This window comes from Trematomus bernacchii, unplaced genomic scaffold (assembly GCF_902827165.1).
Source record: "Trematomus bernacchii unplaced genomic scaffold, fTreBer1.1, whole genome shotgun sequence".
NCBI lineage: Eukaryota > Metazoa > Chordata > Actinopteri > Perciformes > Nototheniidae > Trematomus > Trematomus bernacchii.
The window spans coordinates 3123840-3138557 of NW_022987698.1; the positions used below are offsets into that span (position 1 = coordinate 3123840).

General features: G+C 38.8%; 2 protein-coding genes across 3 annotated transcripts; one reads left to right on the top strand and one right to left on the bottom strand.

Annotated features, from left to right (window-relative positions):
• Nucleotides 1-366: 366 nt before the first annotated feature.
• rassf1 (Ras association domain family member 1) lies at nucleotides 367-10368 on the bottom strand. 2 transcript variants are annotated; one of them, XM_034139514.1, is made up of 7 exons: nucleotides 10233-10368; nucleotides 8143-8649; nucleotides 6911-7035; nucleotides 1902-2006; nucleotides 1482-1770; nucleotides 1281-1396; nucleotides 367-964 (listed from the first exon to the last, which is right to left on the bottom strand). In XM_034139514.1, the coding sequence occupies exons 2-7, from the start codon at nucleotides 8426-8428 to the stop codon at nucleotides 815-817; spliced, it is 1071 nt and encodes a 356-aa protein (XP_033995405.1). In that variant the 5' UTR covers nucleotides 8429-8649; nucleotides 10233-10368; the 3' UTR covers nucleotides 367-814. The 2 variants fall into 2 exon arrangements, with proteins under 2 accessions (XP_033995405.1, XP_033995406.1); XM_034139515.1 differs by lacking the exons at nucleotides 6911-7035; nucleotides 8143-8649; nucleotides 10233-10368 and adding an exon at nucleotides 2240-3173.
• A 2283-nt stretch (nucleotides 10369-12651) lies between these two features.
• On the top strand, nucleotides 12652-14290 carry LOC117489568 (cytochrome b561 domain-containing protein 2). Its single transcript, XM_034138947.1, has 3 exons — nucleotides 12652-13088; nucleotides 13187-13224; nucleotides 13523-14290. Exons 1-3 carry the CDS (start codon nucleotides 12956-12958, stop codon nucleotides 14024-14026), a joined length of 675 nt encoding a protein of 224 aa, XP_033994838.1. The 5' UTR covers nucleotides 12652-12955; the 3' UTR covers nucleotides 14027-14290.
• Nucleotides 14291-14718: the final 428 nt, after the last annotated feature.

Here is a 14718-nt window from a genome sequence, read left to right on the forward strand (position 1 = left end):
AATATTTATACATAATATAATATAATTTATTTATGTAGGTGTTGTATCATACATTTGAACAGCACCTACATGCTGGGAGTTTTTGCCTAGCATTAATTGTGTGGAAGAGAAAATCCTTCCTTCCATTTATCAAACCTTCAAACCTTTGACAAAAGAGTGGAGGTTGTTACAACAGCATATTAATGGCTGTGGTTTTAAATGAGATATTCAACTGTAAAATATCAGTGTAACGTATAGTCACATTCTTTCATCTAGTGTACTTCAGCTTTGGCTTACCACGCTAAAATGTGAACAGCTAGTCTAACACACAGTCTAACAAACTGATTACTTCATGCACAGTTTCAACAAGGATATCATAAGCACCAATTATTTATTATGATCTTTTTATTAGAAAGTTAGAATGTAAACAAATTGTTTCACATTATATCTTGCCCAAATTAATTTCCCAGGTTAATTAAAGTGCCAACATTTTAAAACAGCTTCACAGAAAATAACTAAAGATCACATGATAAATGAACAATATACTATAAGTGTGTTTTAATACCACTATAAATAACCCAAACAAGTAGCATGGTTCTTCAAGAAAGAGCTGCATTCAATCAAAGATCATCTATTATACACCCATTCAGTTCACAACAGTGGCTCAATGCGTACACATAGCAGCATCCCTCCTTCATGAACAGCATTTACTGAAAACAATGTCATTGTCTGAGCTCTTGCTTTCCCTTTTACCCTCATAATCCACAATACTATTTAAAGTGTGAGAGTGTTCTTCTTCATGTTAAGATATGGAGATTAGTTCAATTCTTCACAGTCAACCAGGAGTCGTAATCCTTGCCAAAGCCTGCTTCGTGGTTTCCCTAGTGCGAGTGTAGCGCCTCTCAATCTGCCGCACATGCTCTTCCTCCTCACGCTTCAGGATTCGCAGAAAGTTGCACAACTCAGGTAAACTAAATGCATCCCACTGTGGAGGAGAGAAATGTCACATTATAATCGATATATGTATACATTAACTGGCGTTTTCAGCTTATCAGAATTCAAATCAGAATCAGAAACAGGTTTATTACCAGGTAGGTTTACACGTAAGAGGAATTTGAATTGGTGTCGTGGTGCATAAAAACAAGAATTAAAAACACAGGTAGAGAACTAAAAAAACATTTAAAATAATTTAAAATATATAGTCAAATATAACAGTATTTACATTGAAATGGAATGAAATAGAGGAATAAAATATGGTCTTTCATATGTATAGAAATTATCAGAGACTAATTAAAACTTACATTTACTTCCCCTGTCTCATTCTCCTTCAAAATAAGGGTCAAGACCTTTTCACTGGGGCCAGCACACAGGCGCAGGTGGAGGGGATGCTCATCATCAGGCAGTTTACGCATGTACACTGCAGGGAATAAAACACAGCAGCATAGAACTTAATGCCTTATTCTGTTTTGTTTTGTAGTAACTACGTATTTTGAGTTTTCTACCTTGACTATGTCTCTCTGAGCGTTCAAACAGGGCAAACTTGGCCGGGTTGTCCACCACAGTAAACTTGTTGAGTAGTGCCTCGATGACTTCTCGCACTCGTGTTTGGGAGCTTATATGCAGGTGCTTGGCAGCGTCTTTAGGGAGGTAGAAAGATGTCCGCCGTTTCATCCGTCGGCCCTGCTGATCTTCCTCCTGTGTTGAGCATGAGTTCTCAGCAGGAGGAAGGGAGATAGGACGGACTAACTGAAAGTGGACCTTGATGAATCCAGTGTAGGACCCATCTTTATTCTGCAAAGTAGAGATATATATTGTAAGAATGGGAGTTGAATGGTCTGCAAATTGTTATTTCCAAATACAATTCAAGTACACATTTGTGCATAAATGAATATTGAGAGAAAATAGATGTATTAGTCACTCACGGCCACCATGTAGAGATTGCTGTTGATCTGTGCATTATACTCTTTAATCTTATGTTGAATCTCACTAGGCGTCAGCTCCTGTTTACCCGAATCGATCAGCTCATCCTAAAAAGAAAACAGCAGGTACATACAGAAAATAAGCCACCTAATGTCAGCTGAGAGCTTGTCCTCAAAAGTAAGGAAGAGAAAGTGAAAGAGAACAGAAGCATTGAAATGAAAGTAAAATACATTCAAGCATTTTGTCACTAGTTAAACAAGAAATATGCAATTCTGTAAAGGTAAAAGTAAGTCAAAATAGCTTTGTGTTTGAAAAATTATAAATTATGCCATAGCCTCACCGATGATCTTCTGACCTTCTGAAAGAAAGATGTATGGGCAGTAAAACAGTCCTCCTGACTGATAAACATGTCACTTGCTGCTGCGCTACCCCGGGTCATCTCTGAAGGACTTGGTTAGATCTTTGTCCTTGCCAAAATCTTAGTATCTCCTCTGGAGTTGTATGTCAGAATGAGTTTGTCTCTGTCTCTCTCCTGCTGTTGAGATCTTATTCCGCTCTTTTGACCTCAGCATTTACATTTGCTCCTCCCTGACAATAAAACCTCACAATGATGTTTGACAATAAAACCTCACAATGATGTTTGATAAAAGGCCAGCTAATACCCAGAGGAGATGTGCTAAAACTCTCCTGGAAGCAACACTTTCACCGAATGTGATTGTTGATGTGTTGGTACATATTAACATTAAGATGTATTGTAGTTTCCTAATATATAGGCTAGAATTCAAGCATTTCAACACTGATTGATTAGTAAGTTAGTTAAAAGAGACCTTATTACAGTCTGAATGCATGTCAAACAGCCATATTAGGCTATTTTTGCTCAATTGTTAAGTGTCTATAGGATCAAAATTATTACCATGATCCTAGGCATCCAGGAATTTAGCAAAACCAAGCAAGACAACTATGGGGGATGTGGGGCACCTTTTCCCAAGCTTTGTCTAAGGGGGAGATCCACAGTCTGGGGCTTTTAAACCGCTGGTGTATTGGGGCATTATTTAGGGCTTCAAAAATGATGTCGCATTTTTTTCAGTTTTTTGCTGAATGTCCCATTGGAATGTATGGTGTACTTTATGTTTTGGATGGGCTGAAAAATGAAAATGTCGATGAATCCTTTAATTATCTGATAACTTGGTGCTGGTCCATTTTTAACCTGTGGTTCTAAAATAAAGGCAGCTGTTTTATTGTGAAGTTGTCCCCTCCCCTCAGCTCTCTCCTACTCAGATGCATGACAATGTGAAGGCAATAAAACCAGTATCTAAAGGCCCTGACACACCAGGCAGTCACCAGAGAACTCGCCGACACCCGACACCGACAGTTCCATCGACGAGTTCTCCTGCGTATTGGCCGTGTGTCGCACTGGAAATCACCGCAAAGACTTCAGCCGAGCACGTACGAACTGCGCATGCGTGAGTGGCAATAACTCTCCTTACCAGCAGGCGGCGGTAGTGTGTATTCGTCATTCAAAATAGGCAACAACCGGAAGACAGAGAAGAAGAACAGACTGATATAAACAAACAAATAGCATGTGCGTTCCATTTTCACTCTTGTCCATCGAAAACATGTTTTAGAATATAAAAATACATGAATGATGAAATGAGCACATAAAGTGCAGACATACTATAAAATCACAGTTAATAGACCTGCATCTGATGATCGCAGTGTTCTGGCGGGTGTGTAGTTTATTGAGTCAGCAATGTAATAATGGCCACTTCTTGCTAAATTTACGATGAGATGAAAAACCGGACTTGACCAAACAAATCACGGAGCTCTCAGCAGAGGACAGCCGGGGACGCTCCCGCCGATATCAGAGATGTCCCTGCTATGTGTGGGAGGTAAGAGAGGACATTTAAGGGCTATGTTTGATGTCTTAAGTATCACCTGCTGGTGTTTAGCTGCTGTCTTGTGCCTTAAATCGTTTGTTTACGTCCCTCACTTCCGTTTCGCTTCTCATTTGCTAGCTGAACAGCTGATCAGAGTGGTTTCTTGGCCCGATAGCTTGTGTCCGACCGTGAAAGGCCAAATAAGGCGTGTCACGGCCGAGGGTTCGGGACACACCAAATTGACTTTGGGCGACAAGGAACCCGTTTTCAGGCCCCTACACACCAGGCCGATATCGGCCGTCTTGCGTTGTTGGGCGAAAACAACATATTGTCATGTAAGCAGACAATGTGACTCACATACAAATGTTGATGTACCCTATATATATATATATGGATTGTACAAAGTAATAGGCTGAATATCTTTGTTGCTTCCAATAGATGACAAAGGTGCACTCCTCAAAATGAGGAACCGGCTGGTTGAAGGTAAAGAACCTTTTGAACAATCCGGGCCAATGGGAAAAGGCAAGAGGGCAAAGAAAAGGAGGCCTTTTCTGGAGGATGACGACGACGTGGAACAGTCAGAGGTGAGTTATTCAAAATCGAAACACCACAACTTTATGAAGATACACACACAACCACACACAAAAACAAATATTTATGTATGTTGTTGCTGTTCTCAGGAGAGACCAAGCAAAAAATCACGGCTGGAGTCATCAGACATTATCAAAAAATATAAGGATCTTCAGAAGGTATGTATCTGTTTTATACTAAGTCCAAAGTGCAGTGACCTAAATTTACCTAAACTGTGCAATACATACTGTACCTGGCTGCTAAATCCTCAAAACACAAGTACATTTATTTAGAACTAACTTTCCACCACTGGCTTTTAAACCTAATCTTTTTTTTTTAATGGTGTGCTTTTTGATAGGCCCAAGAGGTGAACGAAAAGAGGCCGGGTATAGAAAGTTGTAAGAAAAGGAAATGCTTTACTCCAGGATTCAAGCAGAGAAATGCAAGATTTTTTCTTTTCCCTGACCAGTAGTAACATTGTTACGAAGTCAGCAAACTGCATAAGAGAACATTTAGTCACTTTAGGATGTGGCTCTCACAGACTGTTAAATGTGAGGGAGATTGCTGCACTGCAAAACAGTACACCCACAAGGTACCAACATCTTAATAGTGTAACTGAATATAAGCGTTGTGTGTATAAAAACATTTTAGTCACCACCAGAGACTACAGTATGCATTTCAAAAGAAATAATTCAGTGATAGAAACCTCAAATTGCTTTGGTATGGTAGAGTCCTTGGTTGTTGTACCAAAACCCTGCAACTGTGAAAGAGATGCAAACTGTTGTTGCAGAGAACTTCTTGTTTTCTACAAGCCATTGCAGCAGGAGCACATACAGCCAGCTATCTATGATGCAGAGATCCATACAAACATTGCAAAATGTCTTGTAAAAGTAAAGATCTCCAATGAATTGTGTGTATTGACATGTGAGGACATAGTAGCTAAATGTATTGCAATTGAACATGGGGGTAAGCTATATGTGATGAAAATGCCTGTGTTTGAGACAAGTTAAATGTTGAGGGCTAGCACAAACTGTTGAGACTCAATTTGTCTGCACATATATGATGATTTAAATGTGTTTTTCTTTATGCTATTATTGTTTTTTTATAACTCACTGTTTGATCATTAACTGTATTTTGTAATGCATGTGTGTTTGTGTCTGTGACTGGGTAAATCTGTATGGATATTTCTAAATATGTGAGTAAAACGCCACATTGAAGCGCTGTATGAACTCAGTTGTCTCATTCAATAACAACATCTTTATCTAAAGTGTAATTCTTTGGCTATTTTGTGTCAAGATGTGTTGAAAAAGAAGATGAAAATATATGTTACCTAAAGGGAAACCAACTAAAACCAGCAATGAAAAATACTAAACAAAGTATAAGACCTGCATTCACATTTAAAAAAAAAAAAAAAAATGCATACAATGGGACTTGAGTGATTATCATGATACATACCATGGTATACCTGTAGTACCATTTGAATACTCTATGGAGTACCAGTTATCTGAGGTACCGCGGCATGTACTATAGTATCGGAGGTACCATGGTATGTACCATGGTAACAGCTGTGGTACAACGGTATGTACCAGGGTTATACCATGGTATGCATCATGGTAACATCTGAGGTACCATGGTAGTACTATGGTACACTATGGTAACATCTGACGTACCATGGTAGTACCATGGTACGTACTATGGTACACTACGGTAACATCTGAGGTACCATGGTATACAATGGTACGTACTATGGTACACTATGGTAAAATCTGAGGTACCATGGTAGTACCATGGTAGTACCATGGTATACCATGGTACGTACTATGGTACACTATGGTAACATTTCTTATGGGGTCCCCGGCTGTCCTCTGCTGAGAGCTCCGTGATTTGTTTGGTCAAGTCCGGTTTTTCATCTCATCGTAAATTTAGCAAGAAGTGGCCATTATTACATTGCTGACTCAATAAACTACACACCCGCCAGAACACTGCGATCATCAGATGCAGGTCTATTAACTGTGATTTTATAGTATGTCTGCACTTGATGTGCTCATTTCATCATTCATGTATTTTTATATTCTAAAACATGTTTTCGATGGACGAGAGTGAAAATAGAACGCACATGCTATTTGTTTGTTTATATCAGTCTGTTCTTCTTCTCTGTCTTCCGGTTGTTGCCTATTTTGAATGACGAATACACACTACCGCCGCCTGCTGGTAAGGAGAGTTATTGCCACTCACGCATGCGCAGTTCGTACGTGCTCGGCTGAAGTCTTTGCGGTGATTTCCAGTGCGACACACGGCCAATACGCAGGAGAACACGTCGATGGAACTGTCGGTGTCGGGTGTCGGCGAGTTCTCTGGTGACTGCCTGGTGTGTCAGGGCCTTTAGCCCAACAACGCAAGACGGCCGATATCGGCCTGGTGTGTAGGGGCCTGAGGACATATGGCATGGGGATACTCAGTGAATCTGGGAGCCTCCATCTGCTTTGACCTACCCACCAAAAACCATCCGATGAAGACTTTCTATACAAATTTAGAAAATGTAAGATTGTAGGTCTGATCCTCACCACATTCGTATCTGTTTCAAGGGAGTCCACAGAGAAATCTTCCTCGTCTGGTAACAAACTTCCATCTGTGCTGCAGTCCAGCTGGATAAATAGTCGGCAGCGGTGGTGACAAGTGTAACTGCAGTCTGAGATCAAAGAGAAAGAAGGAAATGTCTGAGTTATGCTTTGGTTCGCGGACAACACTTGTTGTGAATAGCTCTCTGTTGTGTTCAGTAATCTGCCCCTGTGGTAAAAACATTGCCCTAAAACACACTACTCTAGATTCTCGAACATGCCAACATAATCGTATGTATACAGAATAAAAAATGCTCATGTTTGATATTTTATGCAATGTTTCTAAAGGTTGCTATAGCATTGCATTTCTCTGTTGAACTGGGACAAAGTCAAATTTTGTACACACACAAATACATTTCCAGGAACTATACCTACATGAAGCTTGCCAGAACTTCCTTAAAATTATTTTACTCTGTGAAAGTATCTCATGAATGGAAAAATAACATGAGCATCCTGAGGCCTGGTGATATAGAAGATGAAGACAATGTCACATCTCTGAATGCGTTAGAGAGAGGACTTATATATCATGTGGTTATTGAGCTGATTTGGGCCATGGTTCGAGAACATTTTAAGACATTTCTAATAAGGTTGAAGATTTTAACTCCATACTAGTGTTCTTTACAAATCTTGAGTAAGAGAAAACGATGGTTCACAATTCCTATTATTAAGCACAAATGCAAGAATGATGATAACAGCTTAATATACTTGACTTCCCATTATCTCATGCAAAAAAAGATTAAGAGGCTGGTTGCATCTCTCTCGGTCAATGGTTGCAGAAAAGTATTCTCATCATGTATGTACACTAAACATAAAGGAAAAGGTTGGTGCTATACTTTATATTTATTTATTATTTATATAATCATATATCTGTTAATCTGTCCCACAGTTGTTTCAATCTGTTTGTTGTTCTCAGCCCCAAGCCAATTTTTTTAGCAAACGTTACAAACAGGAGTAAATACTGAGTTTGTTGGGGACTCTTTTCGACCGTGGATTTAAACACATACAACTGGACCATGAATGTGAGCTTGACTTAAACTAAACTAAACTACAGTGCTTAGTTGATGATACATTTCACACAGTCACAATAACAGATGTCTACGGCACAGAAGTACCCAGATCTTGTACTTAAGAAAAATAAAGAATATTACCAAACAAATTCAGATGAAGAATGTACTCACTGGCACAGCGTAAACTTTGCTTATAGATGCCCCAGATGAATTCTCCACACTGGTCACACCAGGTGAGATGGGTGTGGCTGTATGGATGGAAGTCATGACCCACTCCAGCTCGTCCCATCTGACCCCGGGGGGCCTCGATGCTGACGCTGTCTCCGACCAGACGGACCACATGGCCCGGCTGACCTGGGTTTACAGAGGGTGGGGCCGAGGGGGCCGCAGGAGCAGCCAGCTCAATGGTATCATTTGCACTGAGGTCCTTCAGTTCAATCAACTCACATTTAGACATCCTGTCCCTGATGCAGACTCTGACATTTCAAGTAATCACTTGCAGTCCATTAGCTAGTGTGGGTATAAATTCAGCTCTGGGAGGAGACAGCATTAGTATGGTGCATCCTTAATGCGGATGTTGTGAATGTCGAGCTCTGCTCAGTCTGCAGTTCAGTTTTTTCAATTTAGTCCAGATCAGTGTGTTGTGCAGAGAAATGGTGGTTTCTAAATCCAGAGAAGCTGCAAAAAGGTTTTAAATCATACACAATACAATTAGTAAATGTATGGGTAATATTCACATACATCAGATTCCATTTAGGCAAAACATACCGTACATAAAAAATCAATGTATGATGTATAACAGTATGAGCTCAAAAAATTGAAAAAAACAAGAGATTAACCTTATTTATCTGATGCGAGGATTTATATGATTATGATAAAATGTGGGACAAGATGACTGATATAATCCTCTGCAATCCCAGGGCAACTCAAACTGTTTGTCTGTCCATGCTGAAGTATGCCAGTACCAGAGGTGCGAGAAGTACCCAGATCTTGTACTTAAGTAAAAGTAGAAGTACCAGTGTAGGAATACTCTGTTACAAGTAAAGGTCCTGCATTCAAAATGTTACCCAAGTAAAAGTACAAAAGTATTGCCATCAAAATATACTTAAAGTACCAAAAGTAAAAGTACTTATTATGCAGATTGGTCCATTACAGAATCGAATATATTATATGTTTGGATTATTATGTTTAGCATTATTGATGCATTAATGTGTTTATTAAAGCTGGTAAAGGTAACCCTAACCCTTTAAATAAATAAACAAACAAACAAAGTCTGATTTAAGTGTTGATCATATGATTTATCATTAATCCAAATCTGCAAAGTAATTAAAGGTATTAAATAAATGTAGTGGAGTAAAAGTACAATATTTACCTACAAAGTAAAACAAAATGGAAACACTCAAGTAAAGTACAAGTACTTCAAAATTGTACTTAAGTACATACTTGAGTACATGTACTTAGTTACTTAACACCCCTGGCCAGTACAATTGTATCCAACAATTCAGAAAGCAGAGAACTATCTTAAATGTATTTCTACAGCCATGCATGTTTTTTAGTCTATGATCAGAGACTCTCATGTTACGTATGCATAACAACTCTGCTAAATGTGTATAACACAGTGGTGGAATGTAGCCTACTGTTGTAATGTAAAATACTTAACTTTATTTATGTTTGTTATCTACACATCTTCTCCACTATGTTATTGTAAATTACAGAAAATATCTTGATACTCAGATTAGGTTACTGATTACATTTAGTTTTACAGATACCTAGTAATTGTACCGAAATACACTTTTAAAGTGACCCCAACCCTGCATGGAAGGAAATGAATACATCCTCCAGATTGTCAGTAGGATGAATGCGTGTAAACTGTTCTCGGGTGCATCAGAAACTCAGTTTCATTAGTTTCCCAGGGCAGCATTGTGACTTGAATACGAACAACCCGGGGCTCTATCTGCCAAGTGGGTCACCACACGGTGCAATTATCCTCGCAGGGCAACAAGAACATATTGTAACCGGGATCATCCGAGCACAGCCTGCTACTTTAGTGAATAGATTGAAACTAGGCATATGATACATGGCTAGATCATTACAGTTTATATTCTTCCTTTAATTCTGCATTTGTCATGGTTGCAAAATGCAGCTCAGTAACGGGTCAGACCGGTAATCCTCTCCGAGAATGGGACAAACAACTCAGTTGACAGTCACACCCGAGCAAGTGTTCTGATTTCCTGACAGAAGAGGAGTTAAAATAACCTTACCTCGTTTAATTCATCCTCGCCACTCATCGTAGAGTAGATAGGCTGCAGTTTTGTCGTTTGTACAACACCGACGGTCCCTCGCCCGCTCGCCCCTCGCACGCACTTCAATTTGCGCATGCACAATGTGACCGTGGGATTACCGTCTAATCCGGTATGTGAATAAAGTATTTTGAGGGGAGGATCCACGAGAAGAGCCCCCTCTGTCGTCACGCAGCACTGATTAACTACAATATGTGTACAGTGATGGGTCAATATCATAATAAACTTGTAGTCCATAAATTGTAGGTTTTGAAATAATACTTATTTTTATTTTTTTAAGCAAGCCTATGTGCTAATCAATATTTTAGTTATTTAAAAAAAAAACGACGTTATTAACATTTATATAGCTTTTTTTTTTAAAAACAATTACAAAATAGAAATGATAAGCATATTAAATCAATATATTCGTTATACTGTTGCTCTTATAATACTGCATGTAAATCATTAGTACACTATTTATTGGCCATTAATAAAGCCTTACAATGTGTACACCTATATTAAAAATACATATAAATGAAATAAGTATTTTGGCACATTTTGTATATTCTGCGTTTAGGTCCGTTTGTTCTACATTTTATCTTAATGTAAGACAAACATGCAAAAGGTACCTGGTATGGTGCATGAGAAGGTAAATTGCAGTTAAAACCTATGCGATCCATAAAAAACAATTGCACAGTTGAATCAATCACGCCCCAAAAAATCACAGGAAATGTTAGACTTTTGTCGAAAAGGGATTTAGTATGTAATGTGCTTTAATGTATACAACCTGACACAGACATACGGATTCACTTTTTTAGAAATGACGGTCAATCTTATTTTGGAAAGAATAGACTCTTGTTTAATTATAGACCATTTGGAAATCACTCAATGGGGAAAAAGCCTCCAGGCTTAAATATGGGGGAGGATGATGAAGGGCTCTTGTTATCTCTTTCAAACCAGACATTTTGGAATACAATGAGCTTTAGACTACCACTCTCTTATTTTCTTCACAGTTATTTTTCAGTCCATGTAGCAAGTATGTAAATACAGTAACCACTATTAACAATAATGTTTCAACCATAATGATTAACATTAGGAACAACGTTAATTTGAGTAATACATGTGTGGCTTCATTTTATTGGCCAAACATTAAAATGATAATTTTTTCACCCAGTAATGAAACAAGAATTGTTTATTGACTCTTGTTCATCACTAGCCATTTCAAAAATAAATTGTGTTCAGTCATTGATAGATACTTAAAAATGTAATGAATTGACCAATTACACTGATGGTGGCAACTTGCATTATGAGTTTTTTTTTCTTCATAAAAAACCTAAAGGATAGTTTGTGCTAATACTTGTGTACTTTTATTCAATGGACATTTTGAATGGACGATTTACTTGGCATTTTCTTATTAACTAAACGACAATGCTATAGTTTCAGTGACTTAAGAAGATAATTACAATACTTCTTTCACTGTTTAGAAGTCAAGTAGGCGTAAAGATTGGATGCACTATAATTCTGATTCTCATATCGACTTGACACATGGGAGGTAGATCTTTTTATAAGCTATTATTTTGATGGTACATCTTGCTGCCACCATCTGGAGAAAGCGCATGAGTTATGAGTATGGGTCATAATAGGAAACCACAAGTCTGGCTTTTCTGGAAAACATTGAAACATAAACACAGTAACAATCTATCCTTTGACTTTTTATATGTTGAATAGAACATCTGTCCCTATGGTTGGTGGGCATAATGTGCCTACAATATAATCTGTGTGTAAAACAGACAGAAAACAAAGAAAGGGATGTCCTGAATAAACATGTTGTTGTTTGCTCTGTACAAGCTTATCGGAGAGTAATTGGAGCACAATAACCTGTGAACAGCTGACCAGTGAGGGTCCACTGAACTGTTAGGTAATGTGGGTGCTAGTAGACCATTAGTGCAGGCATCACATCCTACTCTGATTTACAGACTTTGTTCAGACATGTAAATGATATCCCAATTTATGTTCACAACTTTAAATACAACTCTGTGCCTTCAGCTCCGGGTTTGATGAAACTAGAAAAAATGTGTTTTAGCTAAATGTGTGTGGAAAATCTTTGAAGAGAGGCATCCACGTCAGCTGAGGAGCTTCAAGCTGTATTTCCGGTTATTCCGATTTCACAATAAAAGCTTTTGGAAAGCTATTTATTTTCATTCAAATAGATATGGACCCACTGCTAAAACTCTTCTTTACCTACAATACAAAACTGAATTATAATCGTTCAATTGATTGAGGGACGGTCAAATCAATAATAAAACTATTGGTATATGACCATAAAAAACGTGTGATTGTATTTTGAGGTGAAGTGGTTTATAGAGAGCTTTATTCTGAAATTAACCAACCGGAAGTTATATTTTCCTAGCCGGTAGACATGCATAACAACGTGTTGGACTTTATTCATACATCTATTATTGGTAAAGTTATCTTACCTCTTTGCAACACTTATCTGGTAAGGTAGACTTGTGTCGAAAAGTCCCGTCTGCTAGCTTTAACACGACTTAAAGAGGCAACGGTTACTTTTGATCCACCATCACTTCCGCTTCTGTTATTCTGAAGCTGCGAGTTCACTTCAGGTGACAAACATACACTGTAGACGTAAACCTGTGGGGTGGTCGGGAGCAGGGGTGCTGCCCAAATTCACATAAATTGTCTTTATCATGGCTTACAACAAAGAGGCTGAATCCGAGCCTCGAATCTACGGTTATACCAGAACAGCTACCACAGTGCTCACACACTTTATGTGCATCTCCTTCACTGTGTTCATTGCAGTTCTGTCTCGACCGGGTACAAGTGAGTCTTATTCTTATTTTTCAAACATATTCATAATAGAAGTAGCCTACTTTTGGCATGCCAGGTATTCATTTGACTATCTGTTTTTTTTGTCATAGGTTTGTTTTCTTGGCATCCCTTCTTCATGACACTGGCTGTAAGTTTAACGTTTAAGTTTCCTATTAAATCTTTCCAGCTGTTAACACATGCAATAAGTTCAATCAAACGTTTGAATTACACTTTTTTTTAGCTGTTAATCAGTTAATCATTTTTTGTAGGTAATTGAAACATATCAGACAACTATTTTGCTAACTAATTCCTTTTCTAGAAACCCAGCTTCAACACCTGCAATTTGAAAATGTGATGGATATGTTATTTTATAGACCAACATTTGAATCAACAATGACATTTTGGCTTATTGCAGCCCCATTAATTTGTTTCCCCTCTCCCACTAGTTTTCCTTCTTCATGACAGAAGCCATACTCCTGTTCTCCCCCCACGGCTCCCTCGCCCAAAAGTTTCCACACAAGACAAAAGGTCGTGCTCACTGGATCCTGCAGTGCCTCTGTGTTACCTGTGCAGTCCTGGGTCTGGCAGCCATCGTTTACAACAAACACCTGAATGGTAAACCCCACTTCACCTCATGGCATGGTCTGCTGGGCCTGCTCACAGTGTGTGTGGTGGGGCTGCAGTCTGTGGCAGCACTGCCTCTCATCTACCACTCTCTGGCCAAAGGCTGGTCCCTGGCGAAACTCAAACGCTACCATGCAGCATCCGGGCTCGTCACGTACCTGCTGGGCAGTGGCAGCCTGCTCCTGGGCCTCAGCTCTGCATGGTTCACTGCGTCTGTCGGGGAATACACCTGGTACCTGTCAGCACTCTGCACTGCTCTCAATGCCCTCGTCATAATGAACCAAGTCAGCAGGGCGTACACGGCTAAAAAACGGTTGCAGTCCTGAAAGAAGACACAGAATTGACAATTTAATATAACACTCACTGAATACTAGAGCAAGGTTGGCCTCAACAATTTCATTTTTCAGGCACTTGCAATCAGCTTGATTTGCATGAAAGTCAAAAAGGAACTAATGTCTGTAGCTTGTTATATCATGAAGCACCAGTGCCAAATGTTGATGCAATCATTTTATTTTTTTACATGCTATTCACAGGTCCATTGAGGTTATTTCATCTGCATTTATTTTGTTGGGATTTGGGTCATTTTTTATTGTTTGAGTTTTCATATGAAAACGTACACATGTTGAGCTTCAGTTTGACTGAATACTTCCAAAATGATTGATATTCCAATCAGCCTCAGCTCTACGTTATTAACAGGTAAAATAACTGATATTAGAATGCTTACATGCTTAATTAAACTGGTGAACATCACAAACAGTACACCTGTTAAGAATCAGTGTGCGAGCATGCTTGCGTTCGAATTTTGCAAAGAATCGCTGTGCAGCAGAACTTTTGGCATCGCTCAAATTGCATGAACAGTATTTATGCAATCGTGCAAATGGCCTTGAGTTATTGTTGAACTATTACAACTCAGGTTGCTCATCCTGCCTTCTGACCTTTTTTTGCTGCCATTGACTATTTATTTAGCCACATTTTGAATTAAAAAGATGTATCATACTGAATATATGTTGTAAATTTA